Source organism: Lampris incognitus, chromosome 2 (genome assembly GCF_029633865.1).
Source record: "Lampris incognitus isolate fLamInc1 chromosome 2, fLamInc1.hap2, whole genome shotgun sequence".
NCBI classification, from domain to species: Eukaryota; Metazoa; Chordata; class Actinopteri; order Lampriformes; family Lampridae; genus Lampris; species Lampris incognitus.
Genome location: NC_079212.1, coordinates 135158430 through 135173815, shown reverse-complemented (window position 1 = coordinate 135173815; position 15386 = coordinate 135158430). Strand labels below are relative to the sequence as shown.

The window sequence follows — 15386 nt, the reverse complement described above, 5'->3', positions numbered from 1 at the left end:
TCTCTCTCTCTCTCTCTCTCTCTCTCTCTCTCTCAGTGAAGTACATCAAGGAGATGTCGGCCTTCTTTAAAAACTCGGGCTCTCCTGGGGCGTCCCTCCCGTGGGAGTCGCCTCCGTCCACGCCTCAGCGAGCCGCCGACGCCGAGTTGAGGGAGCCCCGCAGCATCCCGCTCAAAATGTGCCAGGTGTCCCGGAAACAGTGCCCCCCAGACACGGAAAACAGGTACTGCATGTTTGGACATCGAACCGAATTTTTTTCCTTTTCCAATGGAGAGAATTATGCAGTGGAAAATTCCTAGACATGTTTACCTCATCTTAACAGTTTGACATACAAGCAATGGGACTTTATCGTGACCCTCTCTCTGTCACACATTCTTTTTGTTAGTAAATCATTGTCATACTCACCAGTTATACCTTTTTTTCCTGCCCTACAGCTGCTGTGTCTCTCTGGCCCCTCTCTCGCTCTCTGTCTCTCTCTCTGTCAATTCTCCTCTGTTCTCACCCAACGCATCCAATCTGTCTTCCCAGGTATTTCGAAGTGATCTCGTCCAGCAGAAAGAACTCTGTGTTCCTGCGGGCAAAAGACCCGGCCATGGCTCAGTCCTGGTACAGCGCCATCCTGGCGGGCACCGCCAACTTGGTGCCCAGAGTGAAAGAGGAGATGAAGGCCCTGCAGCCTGGCATGGAGGTCAAACATCTGGGCTGGATTATGGAGCAGGTAGGCAAAAATACACGTGCACACACATACGCGTACACATACACATACACACAGACGCGTACACAAACATGCATGCATATGCAAACAACTTTTTTCAACATGACAAAATAGGAAATATTCTGTAACATGAAACAAGTATGGAAATATAGACAAAACAATGACACAAATAATACACTCAAGAGACTTAAACACACATGCACAACTTTTTCCAGCATGGGAAAAATATATGCACAAACATTCACAAACACGTAGCACACAAAGAGACATACACCAAACAACACAGATTCCCACAAACAACCAAACACACACACTCACACACGCACATGCATGCATGCAAGTTTGTGTGGCAAGATAAAATATTGATGTGCACCTTGAAGCATCGATGGTTTGTTTTGGCAAAAGGCGATGAAGTCTAGTGAAGGTGGTGGATGATTGACGGGGTGAAAGTAGAATGGGGGGGGGTTGATGATTAAGCAAGCCAACAGCCAGCCGGATTCTGTGGACCGCCTGATTCAAACGGCTGTGTTTATGACCTGCAGAGTGAGATGGAAATCACCATTCATTTTAAGCAGATGTCAAAACATAAATGCAATGCAATCTAGACGCTTTCTGTATGCGGGTGATGTGAACTAGAGATCGGCAGAGCTGCTTGCTGGTGTAACTGCCCCACGCGATTGTGTGCAACCTCCTGCACCAATAAATGGTTGTCCTGCCCGGGTGCCCTCGATCAAGGCACTGAATTTTGAAAAGTTCCACCATATCAGATGAAACCTGTTGAGTCCCATTACCACGTCTGAGTTAACCAGCTATCATTTAATTCAGAATCAGAAACACTTGTCATTTCATTTCATGCATTGTGCTCATGAAATGAAACTAAACATTGTTTCCCCCAGCCCACAGCAGTGCAACACAAAGACAAAAACACATATCCAAAAACTACAGGAACACATATATCCAAACTAATACGTATATCTAAAAAAAAAAAATCACTGGCCAGGAGAACGAATGCCAGCAAGGATGACTGTCGAAACTGCCGGTCTGCATAGGCTAGCAGTTAGCTTAACCTGCCCCACTTCCATGTCCTGTCAGACCGCCCTTGGGGTTTCCTCTTCGGGCACAGCTCCTGTCAGGGCCGTGGTCCTTGGGCCGATCCAACGGTAGCGCTCCCAGCCCGACACCTCCGACACACCTCCCTGCACTCCACACGACGACGTCAAAAACACAGCCAAGGCTAGGCAAGGCCGCCGCCAGACCGCCTTTGGTATTATTGGAACTGCTGGTCTGCATGGGCTAGCAGTTAGCTTAGCCTGCCCCGCTTCTGTGTCCTGTCAAACCGCCCTCGGCGTTACCTCTTCGGGCACAGCTCCAGGCAGGGCCGTGGTCCCTGGGCCAACAGGACGCAGCAGACCAAGCTCTCCCAGCTGATCCAGCACCAGCTCTCCCAACCATCAAATGAAGACAAAAGACGCAGACATGGACAAAGACACCGCATAGACGGTACTGGGTGAGGCCACCGCAAACGTGAATTTTTGCCGCCATCTTCCCACACCGGAAACAGACGTGTGGTGTGTCCCTGTGTCTGCGCAGTGCTTTAGTGTTCAATACTGTGGTCCCACCTGAGGTCTAGACTTGAGTCACATGACTTGGGACTCGGGTCACACTCAAGCCACAAATTTGATTACTTTAGATCGAAAAAGACTTGCAGCTCAACTTTTACTTTGACACCAGTGACTCGTGACTTGATTTGGACTTGAGCCTTGTCACTTAAAATACTTGATACCTTCTTGAAGTCCAAAGATAAATTGTTTTTAAAAGTGTGCAGCCAATTAACGTTAAAATGTGTTCATAATTTACATAGATTTAGTATATTAACTGTTACTATGTTGTTAAAATTTTGAAATGCCATTAAATGTCAATGACGTTTAGGACTTGAAACTGAAAAGTGTAGGATTTGGGACTTACTCATGACTTGGCCCTATCTTTTCATCCCACTGCAAATGTTCCTGCTTCCAGTGTGGGAAGATGGCGGCGCGAATTCACATTTGCAGCGGCCTCACCCAGTACTGGTGTGGGAAGATGGTTGCCCGAATTCATGTTTGCAGCAGCCTCACCCAGTACTGTCCATGCAGTGTGTTTGTCCACATCTGCGTTTAAGTTTTGTCTTCGTTTGATGGCTGAGAGAGCTGATGCTGGATCTGCTGGGAGAGCTTGGTCTGCTGTGTCTTATGGGCCAAGGGACCATGGCCCTGGCTGGTGCTGCGCCCAAAGAGGAAACATCGAGGGTGGTCTGACAGGATGTGGAAGCGGGGAAGGCTAAGCTAACTGCTAGCCCATGCAGACTGGCAGTTCCAAACAGTCATCCTGGCTGGCGTTTGCTCTCCTGGGCAGTGATTTTTTTTTCATTTTGGATATATGTTAGTTTGGATATGTGTGTTCTTGGAAGTTTTTGGATATGTGTCTGTGTTGCACTGCTGTGGGCTGGGGGAAACGATATTTCATTTCATGTACAGAAGTACATGAAATAAAATGACAAATTAAGTGTCCCTGATTCGAAATGAGTCCTGGGTTTAGTTCCATTCCCTTCTCTATGGAGCTTGCATGCCTCCCTTTTGTCCATATAAGTTGCCTCCCGTGGTCCAAACACGTGTGTCAGGTTAATCTGAGAACCTAAAATGCCCTTAGATATGAATGGTGCATGAGTGATCGTGTGTGTGTGTGTGTGTGTGTGTGTGTGTGTGGGGACCTTCTGATAGACTGATGACCTTTCCATTGTGTCTGTCCGCCTTCCAACTAAAGCCCAGAATTGAATAAAGAGTTACAGAGAGATAATAAATACATGTGATGGTGTATGTTTTTCCCCTCTATTTTCACTTTAAGTAAAATATTCAATGAAAAATTAAATATCTTGATTTGTATTTTATTTAATGCTCTCAAACTCTCCAGGTAGGGGGGCAAAAGTGAAAAGGGAACTTAACAGCATGGACCAGTATTTCACATTATAATTAGTGAGGCATTATTCCAATAGCGCCCATGAAATGTGACCGCAACTCTCTGGCCTTAAAAAAAAATCTGAATGATCTTTATGTGTGTGTGTGTGTGTGTGTGTGTGTGTGTGTGTGTGTGTGTGTGTGTGTGTGTGTGTGTGTGTGTGTGTGTGTACAGGTCACTCATGGTCCAGAGAGGCCAGTGATGGCAGTGTTGACTGACAGAGACCTGCTTCTGTTCCCCACCCTGCCGGACAGCAAAGAGAGTATCAGCAGTCCTACCAAGAGCCACCCACTCATCACTACACGGTACGTACACACACACACACACACACACACACATACAATAACATACTTTACCCACCGCATGTGTTGCCAACCCTGGGCAGACCGGTTTTGGCTCTACAGAGATTCCATGGCTTGCTTTGGCCCAGTAAACTAGTAGATACTCACTGTTTCCATAACTGGCCATATAATTGGCCATTTTGGCACCTAATGTCTTCTTCATGTGGAAATGATTCGTTTAAATAGAGCAAATGAGTCATGTATTTTCCTCCCTACTCATCCTCCCTCCCTTTCAGTGTCTAAATCTTTTTCTCTCTCTTTATTCACAGTCTCATATTTTCACCTTTCCATTTCCCTCAGCCAATCTAATGCTTCCTCTCTGACCAACAACAAATGCCATCATCTCTTTTAAACGCCACTTCCTCTTCTTTCTCATTGTGGATGAAGTACTCTGTTCCTTTACTTACACAGAAGTAGAATTACCTGCAAAGAATAAATGCTCTGGTAAAATTAAAAGTCCTCAATTCAATAATCCACTTGAGTAAAAGTAGGAAAGTATTTCCTGCCGTAGACAACTTTTCAACTTCCCCGCCCCCTAGCGTTTCCAAGTGGTATCATTGTTTGTGCCGCTGTCGCAAAGACAAACGGATCGCTTTCTGTTTATTAGCAGCCTGGCTACTGTCCAAAGCAAGAAACAACCATAAGAATCCCAAGTGAAACTTGAAACCCCGCTATCAGTGCTATGATAAGGGCAGAGTAAAACATCCGGTAGTATTAATAAGTAGGCAGGTTGTGTTACTTACTGATCCAGTAGAAATAATGCCAAGTGAAATTCGGTTATGAACCCTCTCAAATCCCACAGCTCTCTCCATCAACTGAATGCCCATCCGAGGTTCACTCGTTCTATCTCCGTTTCCATCACTCGCCTTCTTTGCCTCCTCCGTCAACAGGGTTCTTTTTCTCTTGCTGGCTAGTTTCCGCTGTCATTTAGGTTTTTCCATCATCTGCCATTTCTGCTACTGGGGATGGCTACCGATAGCTAACGAGGAAAATAAAAGCGCTATCCGCTTCCTATTTTGGTTGCACAATGGTTTGACGCACTTCCTTTGTGCAGTAAACCGAGCCTTCATTTTCCCGTGAGATCATACCCGGTGGCAGACAGAATTGCATCGTGAAAGCGAGGCTTATAAGGTGCCAGTCTAAACGCCGATGATGTCATTACTCTATAGCCATTACACTTTTTCTTCATAATTTTAAGTTACAGCAAAAAAAAAAAGTTGTCTATTACCGATTTAAGTATCAAAAGTACAGATTTTTGCAAGAGTTTCTCATATTTTGTTACTCGAGTTTTAAATCCTCAATCCACTGACCTCTTAAGGTTCTGTTCAAATGGTTAGCGGTCAAGCAATGTTCACTCTTATTATGTTCTCTTTAAGTACAAAATAGATGTATAAAACACAAACACCTTTGTCAACTGATACCATGTTTTATGTGCAAAATCTGTTTCTTAAAAGTAAGTAGTAATTCATGGGTTCATATCAATGTAGTGGAATTAACAGTTCATTATTTTCTTTGAAAATTTAGTTGAGTAAAGGTATTATATTCCTAAAATGAAAATACACAAGTAAAGTTCAAGTACCTGAAATCTGTACTGAAGTACAATGTTTGAGCAAAAATACTTACAAGTGGAGTTAGACAATCCTGGGAGGAAGTTAACTATATTTATATTAGCTATATTTTGAAAACATCCTACAAAAGAATCTGCCCCCTGAACATACAAAATGACTGACAGCAACTAGATACCAATGGAGACACTGACTTGCAAAGAACTCTCCTGATTGATTGATAAGGAGTGGGTACAGAGAAAAACTTCTGTCTCTGTCTACAGTGCCCAGGAAGGCCACAGAGATTGGGGGGTTTTTCTCTCTGTGCATCTACTTATTTGATGCAATATTATGAAAATTGTTTTAATTAAAATCACTGATAGCCACTTTAAGTACTGCCAATCACTGCTTCGTTCTCCTGCACCTGTTTTCTTCCTCCCCCTCCCTCCTTTCTTTTTTCTCATTTCCCTCTCTTTTTTTTTTAACATCCTTCAGACTGGTTCACTCCGGCCCAGGGAAAAGTTCTCCCTTGCTGGACTCAGAGCTGTCATTTGGCCTTCGTTCGGGCACAAAACAAGGCGTGGAGACACACGTGTTCAGGGTGGACTCGGCCAAGGAGCTCTCTGCCTGGACTCACCTGCTGGTGGAGGGCTGCCACAACGCCGCCGAGCTCATCCAGGAAGTCACCACAGGTACGTACACATACCATGTCGGAACACCAACACTGGTTGCAGTCCATCCTTTCTACACTTTTGTTGTACCTTCAGCCATAAAAGGTCCTGTCCCATAATCTGCATTTGAATGCTAGGGCACCAACAAGGTGCATGACGCGTCATATACAATTAGCCAAACCCCCCTCCACAGCAGTCTTAGCTTAAGAGCAGATAAAGTGCACATCAATTGCACTGTGCCTTGGTTTTTTAGTGAAACTGGGCACACTTGCACACCTAATCACGTGAACGATCACACACACCAATTGGCCAAGTGTTAAAATGCGGATCAAGTGTGAATAATGGGACAGGCCCAATGGGCAACCCATACAGCAGCTGACACTGGGCCGGATCCGCCCACAGTCCAGCATATCCGCATAGGAATCACATCCGCCCCTAGACCCCCGCCAATTCCGGCAGATCAATATAGCAATAACATCCATTCCAAGTGCCCCGTGCCTCTAGCCAGAGTGTGGCCTCCTTACTACAGTCAGAATCCAATTTTAAATTGGGCCTTGTGGATCTAAAATGTGTCAGCACCTGAATTCCCTATTTCTCATCAATTTTTTTTTTTAGAAACAAATTTCAGTGGACTGGAGAGAGAATGTTTACAATCCTTGAATATGACGCCATGCATTTTTGTACTTGCGTCATGGCGGATCCGTTTTGCGGATCTGCGCCAGATGCTGCGATACATCGGGCCCGGATCCGGCCTAGTTTCATTTTGCTGTCTGGGAAAGTAATGACCTGGCAACCATTTCTATTCTTGGTCTCATCCACATTGGTCTGATATGATTCTACAAATTAAGATTTCTACACCCCTGCAACCACCCATGCTACAACCAACCACTACTGTTTGAACGATAACATCATATGTCCATTCGATCTTTAGTTTAGCATCCAAGAAAGGACTGACCAATGGCGGAAGTGAAATGCAGAATTTACATAAGGGACCAGTATCAGGGATCCAGACTGAGGTGCTCTGAGTTTAACAGGAGAGCTAGAATTTGAATAGAAAACTCAAGTCAGCCTAACATAATAAATATACACAAATAGTCTGAAATTATTCACAAAATCTTGCACAGGCAGGCTCTGCAAATAATTAAGGAGGATAATGAGTAGATTGTTGTCTCTGGAAATATGATTTCCCACGATCGAAATGTCCTCAAAGATAGTGCATGTAAAACAAAGACATAACCTCTTTTACACCCTTACAAAACCATCCTCTGAAAATGTCCAGACATGATTTTCATACATTACAGTGTCTTCAGTAGTGGAGGAATTCAGCTGTTACGCCACTGACCCCTGCTGGTGTCAGCATGTGATGCAGCTGTGGAAACCACGGCAAACCCGAATTTAGTTTCACCTTTCTGGATTAGGTGACGTTTTCACACCTCCTTCCTCTCTTAAGAACAAGCTTTTTAATTTGTATTTTATATGTGCAAGCCTTTGGACTACATCAACGAGCCCTGTTTTTTTGTCAGTGGGATTTATTCAAGCTTGGACATGTCAGGTTAAAGTTGTTTCACTCATCGTTAGAAGTCTACTCTAGCATCTTCATTTGGGGTGAACCAATTTATATGTCCCGAGTTAACAGACCAACTCAGGACTCCTGGTCCACACCACACTCTGCCACATCCAGTCATACACTTCACACACAGCACTGCGTAGGCGGGGAGGCCATTACCCAAACCTGTTTCTAACACAGATCTGTTTGGATAAACGAGATGACAGCCCATGGACATCACGTCAAATGTTGCTCCGTCTCTGGAGTTATGTCACTCCCCTTTTTTTTTTTTTGTTGTATGACAATCATACCAAGTCAAATTCTTTAAGTGCTTTAATGAATGTTTGTTTTTAAGTCTTTTTTTATACGTGTTGTACTTGAGGATGGACCAGCATGCAGGTGTTTTGTTTTTTCTTCCAGATTAAAACAAAATTTATTCAGATCCGCCACTAAAAAAAAGGAGAGCCATAAACAATTTCATTAGGTCTATCACTTAGGGTCCATCCATCCATTATGCAAACCGCTTATCCTGCTCTTGCGGTCACGGGATGCTGGAGCCTATCCCAGCAGTCACTGGATGGTAGGCGGGGAGACACCCTGGACAGGTTGCCAGGCCATCACAGGGCCAACACCCACACACCCACGTTCACACCTAGGGACAATTTAGTATGGCCGATTCACCTGACCTTTATGTCTTTGGACTGTGGGAGGAAACCAGAGTACCCAGAGGAAACCCACACAGACAAGGGGGAGAACATGCAAACTCCACACAGTGGACAACCCGGGACGACCCCCAAAGGCTGGACTACCCTGGGGCTTGAACCCAGGACCTTCTTGCTGTGAGACCAACTCAGGACTCCTGGTCCACACCACACTCTGCCACATCCAGTCATACACTTCACACACAGCACTGCGTAGGCGGGGAGGCCATTACCCAAACCTGTTTCTAACACAGATCTGTTTGGATAAACGAGATGACAGCCCATGGACATCACGTCAAATGTTGTATTTGTAGGCGACCGTGCTAACCACTGCACCACCGTGCCGCTTCACTGAGGGTCCTCTCCAGATAATTTGTTAGGGAAAAATCCTTCACATTAAACAAAACACTGGCCCTCCTCCATTTTCCTGGAGATTGAAAACAGACACGCCCTCTTTGCCGTCTTCCAAAACCTTCTGCACCCTGTCACCTGCTGTCTGTCGCCAATCAGGGATGCTCTCCGGAATTAGTGCCACCTTGACCCAGGTGGCATCAGTAAACATTCCTTTCTTTGGAACTGACTCACACTACAGCAAAAATAAATACATAAATAAATAAAATACCCACAAAGACATATTAAAGGGGAAATGCACTCCTTAAAGGGTCAGGCAGGTCAGGGAATGAAAGTCCCCCTACAGAAAACCTGGGTGAGCATAAGGACTAAACACGAGTGACCAAGCATTTCTCAAACGTCACAAGTTCATGGCTTATATAAATGAGTAAGAGGAACGTGCACCTTCCTCTCAGCCGACATACCAGTGTCGACTCAAAAATTACATATTGGGAATGGAGGAAGTAGGCTCCATGACAATGTGGTTTTAACTGCTGTTTTTAATCATTATTTTAATAAATGGGCTGTTGTGTCCTCATTTAGGATCTGTGTCCGTGTCTCAGAAAGGGAGCATTGTTTGTTTAAAATTAATCCAGTTCCATCAATCAAGGGCGTCCAGGTAGCGTAGCGGTCTATTCTGTTGCCTACCAACACGGGGATCGCCAGTTCGAATCCCTGTGTTACCTCCGGCTTGGGCAGGCGTCCCTACAGACACAATTGGCCGTGTCTGCGGGTGGGAAGCCGGATGTGGGTATGTGTCCTGGTCGGGGCACCGGTTCGGGGGGTAGGGGGAACTGGGGGGAATAATGTGATCCTCCCACGCGCTACGTTCCCCTGGTGAAACTCCTCACTGTCAAGTAAAAAGAAGTGGGTGGTGACTCCACATGTATCGGAGGAGACGTGTGGTAGTAGTCTGCAGACTCCCCGGATCGGCAGAGGGGGCGGAGCAGCGACCGGGATGGCTCGGAAGAATGGGGTAATTGGCTGGGTACCATTGGGGAGAAAACGGGGAAAAATCCCCCCCAAAAAAAGAAGATGTAATAACTAAAATTGGATTGGGTCATACTCACTTGAACAACACTCTTCCCTTTAAAGGGACAATTCACCGATTTTCAACCGTCTCTGTCTACCTGCAACAGGGATAGCCACTGAAAAGCACCTGCAGTTGTTCCCAATCGTTTCTGCATCTCTGGAGGCAGTGAAACAGTTTTTTTGTTTCTGCCAACTGACATACAGTGACGTCATTTGGCGGCCTTAAAAACTAAATACCGCCTAACAGGGTTTCTAATACTCTAATCCACTCTAAACACACTGTCAAAAAAAACATCCTCATTCTGTCCTCTAAGCTCTGGCTAATGGTGTAACAACATCACAGAGACAAAGACTGTGAACAAGACAACATCCTGGCTCAAGAGTTTTTCCCACATTGCCTACACATACCAGAATGCATTGGTGCATTAGCTTCTGTATCGTCATCTATAAAATCCTCTGTGCTAGTACTGACTTCTCCATCATTATAGGACACAGTGAGGACTTCATCGCTTCAGTCTGCCACATTGCTCATTAGTACTGATTGCACGTACACAAAACTATCGGTGAAATTCCCCTTTAAGTGCAAAATAGAACATCTGCACAACAGAAGAAAATACAGATTGTGTAATGATCTACTAATGTGCTATAATAATGTGGTTAACATTTGTCTAAATCATTACACATGTTCCTCCTCTCCACTTTGCTCAACCCGTCAGCCTGCAGCTGGAATGGGAAGGAGTGCACGTTGGGCGTGCACATCGACGAGGGATTCACGCTGTTCACCGAGGAGATGGGTGTTCGGAAAAGCGTTCTGTTGCAGCAGCCCTTCGAGCGCCTCAGGATGTCTTCAGACGATGGTGTTCGCATGATGTTTCTAGACTTTGGAGGCCCAGAGGCCGAGATAGTGAGTTGGTCCAATTTCCCCCACGAACTCCGCTCACTTATTTGTTTACCTGTAGACACTTTTTTCCCCCACATTATTTAGATACCTCGCTCATTTGCTGTCGTTTTATGCAGCAATCTTTTAAAGAGTAACTGAACATTCGACCATTTTAGTGAGTTTGCGGACATCTACAGGTTAAAAACATGGCAGGCTGGTCTTGGTACTCTGTAGCTGTGTCCCGAATACCTTACTTTACACTAACACTATATAATATTTACTGTGTACTAAAATTCATAGTACACTACCTCGACAGTTAGTGTGCCAGAAATGAATACTAATCATTTGGTATTAACAGGAAATGTGTGCGCTGCATTTCCTGCCGTGCGTGAATTTCCTGTTCGTACACGAGTGATAACAGAATTGCAACAAAGGAGAATGTGCCATTTTCAACGAAAAACAGTTATTCAGATTTTCTTTGGGTTTATTAGTTTGTTTTTTGTTTTCATTAATTATTATTTTTACCGTTCTCCTTTGACACGGCAGAGACTCTTTTAGATGGCAGCTGATTCATTCACTGACTCCAGTGTTACTTTTGCGGCAGTCATGGGTGCTAGTCCATGAATACTGGGATGGCATCCAGCGCTTTACCTGTGCCCCCATACATAGGGTTAGTGGTTGTGTCAGCAAGGGCATCCGATGTAACATTTTGCCAAATCAGTACGATGCGGATTGACAAAACCATACTGGATCGGTCAAGGTTCCATACCGGATTAGTCAAGGCCCAGATTAACAATGGCCGCCACTGGTGCTGTGCCCTGACAGTGGAAACTGTAAAATCCACTGTCAATCCCTGAAAAACAGGGAATAAGTTGAAAGAAAAAGAAGAAGAAGAGTGGGACGTCTGGGTAGCATAACGGTCTATTCCGCTGCCTACCAACACGGGGCTCGCCGGTTCGATCCCCGTGTTACCTCCGGCTTGGTCGGGCATCCCTACTGACACAATTGGCCATATCTGCAGGTTCGAAGCCGGCTGTGGCAATGTGTCCCGGTTACTGCACTAGCACCTCCTCTGGTCGGTCGGGGCAACTGAGGGAATAGCGTGATCCTCCCACACGCTATGTCCCCCTGGTGAAACTCCTCACTCTCAGGTGAAAAGAAGCGGCTGGTGACTCCACATGTATCAGAGGAGGCATGTGGTAGTTTGCAGCCCTCCCGGGATCGGCAGAGGGGGTGGAGCAGCAACCGGGATGGCTCAGAAGAATGGGGTAATTGGCCAAGTACCATTGGGGAAAAAAAAGGGAAGAAAATTGAAAAAAAAAAAAAATTAAGAGTGTTACTTTACTCATAAAGATCGGGTAGACACATGTTTGAAGGTTGGCTTTTGGCTTGGTCACAGTTCGCATCGCCATCTGCTGTTTTTAAAACATTTTCCCAGTCCTCAGTTTCTGCAACACGTTGCATTATGGGACAATAGTGTCCACCAACAGCACACTCAAAAATGGAGCAGATTTAGTATGCACGTTTGAATTTTGAAGTATGCTTTGTTTTGTCAGTTTTCTAGTGTGAACACACTACATACTCAGTTATAATTAGTATGTAGTACGGCATTTGGGACACAGGGTGTGACGTTAGCATTGCAGCGTGAATACAACTGCAGCTAAGAACATTAATAATGGGTCTGCTTGACCCATTATTGCCTTAGACTAGATTATAGACTAGATTAACTGATCTTTTTCTCTCTCTCTGTCACCACTACCTTCCTATATCTTCATTGTCTTCCTCTCACAGCAACTGGACCTCCACTGTTGTCCCAAGACCATCGTCTTCATCATCCACTCTTTCCTGTCCGCTAAGGTCAAGCGGCTTGGCCTGCTGGCATGATAACGACAAACCAGTCAGTCAGAGGAGTACCACTGGGAATATTCAGAAAAGAAAATACACACACACACACACACGCACACACACACAGCTCAGAAGACTCGGGAGGAGACAGACGAGGAGAAGGTGCTGACTTTAACTGCTTACTTTTCAGCCTCTTTGGGGCTTTCACGACCGTCATCTCTGCCAGACACCCACTGTTCTGGCAAGCAGAAAAGTCAGAACTCTGCGATGTGTGATGGACCTTTTGTTGAACTTGTAGCTTTGTTTTTGTTACTTACAGAGAGCGTAGGTCAACAGTCACACAAGCCATTTGACGACTGAAATCTGTCACCGCAGGTTCCAGCATGCCATGATGATGATGATGATGATGATGATGGATGGCAAACTGTAGGATTGTGACAGCCTGTATCATACTGTATCCGGGCTTCAGCCTCCACCCGTACACCTTTCATTATCTGAGCCCCCATTGTTGAGTTTTTTTGTTTTGTTTCATGAGTCATGGCGGGCGGCTGTCACCCGCCTCCTTTCATCTGTCAGTCTTTATGTGCCGCAAGCAGTCATGACAAAAGCAGTCGCCTCACGAGCAGAAGCTGTTGTGATAGATAGTACAAAAAAAAAATCATTTCGGCGTTGAGGCACCTTCAAGTGGAGCGAGAAGATATCACACACCCATCGCCAAATGATCAATAGTCTAATAATAATAATGTAAAGAACACCACTTTAATATCTTCCCTTATGATGCAGCCTAGCACCTGTTGACATGGATTTTAAAATGATCACTAACCTGTCTCTCTCTACGTGGAGCTATAATAACCTTATTTTTTTAATTTCTCCAGTTTGAATGTCTAAAATGGAAAAAAAATTGTTTTGTTTTTGCAGCTAAGCTGATTTTCTACTCTTATTATTCCCTCTGTCCTCATTAAAGAAGAAAAAAAAATCAGATGGCATATGACAAACCGAAAACCAGACTGCTATGTTATGTAAACACTGTTTTTACCTTCTTTCTTTTTTTTAGCCTAGCCATTAAATATCAGAGACAGATAAGGACTGATGACTCTCCTTACACGATGTTGACGTCCATCAGGAGCCTGAAGCCGTCTGGAGTGTCGGACATGAGCAGCCTCTTTACATTTGCTGCTGCTGCTCATAAGCCCGCTGTTTCCTTCAGCCCATGTGATTTAGAAGTGCCAGAAAAGAACAGAAGTCCAGTTAAGCTACTGTAGCGAATTCGGGGGTAGTGTAACGACCACGGATGAGTAGACTCGCTAACTGGTTGGCTAACGGGTCAGACCCTTTAGTCGACTGGTTAATGTAGTCACCCATGGTGCGTCCCGGCTGCGGCGGTTCCTGGCTGCCCCCTGAATCCGCTACATCGGTGTCAGAAGTGGGATGGTGAGACCGTGAGGCCATTTGAAACGCGTGCGCCCAGAGGCATGAGGGAGCTGGTATGCTGAAGCGCGGGGACACGCTTCCTGAATTCAGGGGGCAGCCGGGAACCACCGGGACGCGAACCCAGGTCACCTGCACCATGGGGGTCTACATTAACCAGTTGACTAAAGGGTCCGACCCGTTAGCCAACCGGCTAGGGAGTCTACTCATCTGTGGTCATTACACCACCCCCCTCCTTCAGGAAGCGCGTCCCCGCACTTCAGCATACCAGCTCCCTCATGCCTCTGGGCACACGCGCTTCCGATGGCCTCACCATCCCACGTCTGCCACCAATGCAGCGAATTCAGGGGGCAGCCGGTAATCCGTTGCAGCCGGGAAGCGAACCCGGGTTGCCCGCACCACGGGCGACTGCGCTAACCAGTCAATTAAAGGGTCCAACCCGTTAGCCAAGGGCTAGCAAGTCTAGTCATAGGTGGTCGTTACACTACTCTTTCTGTAAAAATAAGCATTTTAGTTAAAACCATTTCAGTACACAATGTTCCTGTCTTTACTTTGGAATTAATTTGCCATAACAAATAAATACGTTACAGGGACTTTTTGTTTTTTATTCCTTGTGGCCAAAATGTCAACACATGCATTGAAACACCAGTAGAAAAAAAAAATGTTAATGTGTTCACATCGTAAAACGTTTGAATAATTTCTCTCATTTCTTCTCTGTCAGCGGACCCACGAACTGAGGCCTTTTCTCTGTATGATGCTAAACAGACTTATATTAATATATATTTCAAAGCTAAAACTCATTTGCTTTCAAGAATAATATGTATGTATATTCTTATTTAAACAAAGGTGTGCCTTGCAGGGTTGTTTGTATATAAAAGTGTAATAAACTCTGTTAACTTTTACATGTGTGTTTTGCATTGTTGTACGTCGTCTTCACCGACAAAGTGTGCAAACCGCCCAACACAGTGGAACAGCAGTGCAAACAGAAACCCTGCAACTCACGAAGAAATAACAAGAGTAATCTACTGCTGCTACTACTCTCAGCTGCTCCCGTTAGGGGTCGCCTCAGCGGATCATCCGTTTCCATCTCTTCCTGTCCTCTGCATCTTCCTCTGTCATGCCAATCACCTGCATGTCTTCCCTCACCACACCTATAAACCTGCTCTTTGGCCTTCCCCTTTTCAATCTCACCTCTCTTTCTTTGTCTCCAAACCATCCAACCTGAGCTGTCCCTCTATTATACTCATTCCTAATCCTGTCCTTCTTCATCACTCCCAATGAAAATCTTAGTATCTTCAACTC

General features: G+C 45.2%; 1 protein-coding gene across 1 annotated transcript in view; it reads left to right on the top strand.

The window, feature by feature from the left end:
* The window catches only part of snta1 (syntrophin, alpha 1), a 104257-nt gene extending 89281 nt beyond the window's left edge, over positions 1-14976 (top strand). Inside the window, exons 3-8 of the mRNA XM_056274084.1 lie at positions 37-223; positions 529-718; positions 3881-4011; positions 6087-6283; positions 10648-10835; positions 12603-14976. Of these exons, the coding sequence (XP_056130059.1) occupies positions 37-223; positions 529-718; positions 3881-4011; positions 6087-6283; positions 10648-10835; positions 12603-12695 (986 nt within the window). The 3' untranslated portion in view covers positions 12696-14976. The remainder of the gene's footprint in view (positions 1-36; positions 224-528; positions 719-3880; positions 4012-6086; positions 6284-10647; positions 10836-12602) is intronic.
* Positions 14977-15386: the final 410 nt, after the last annotated feature.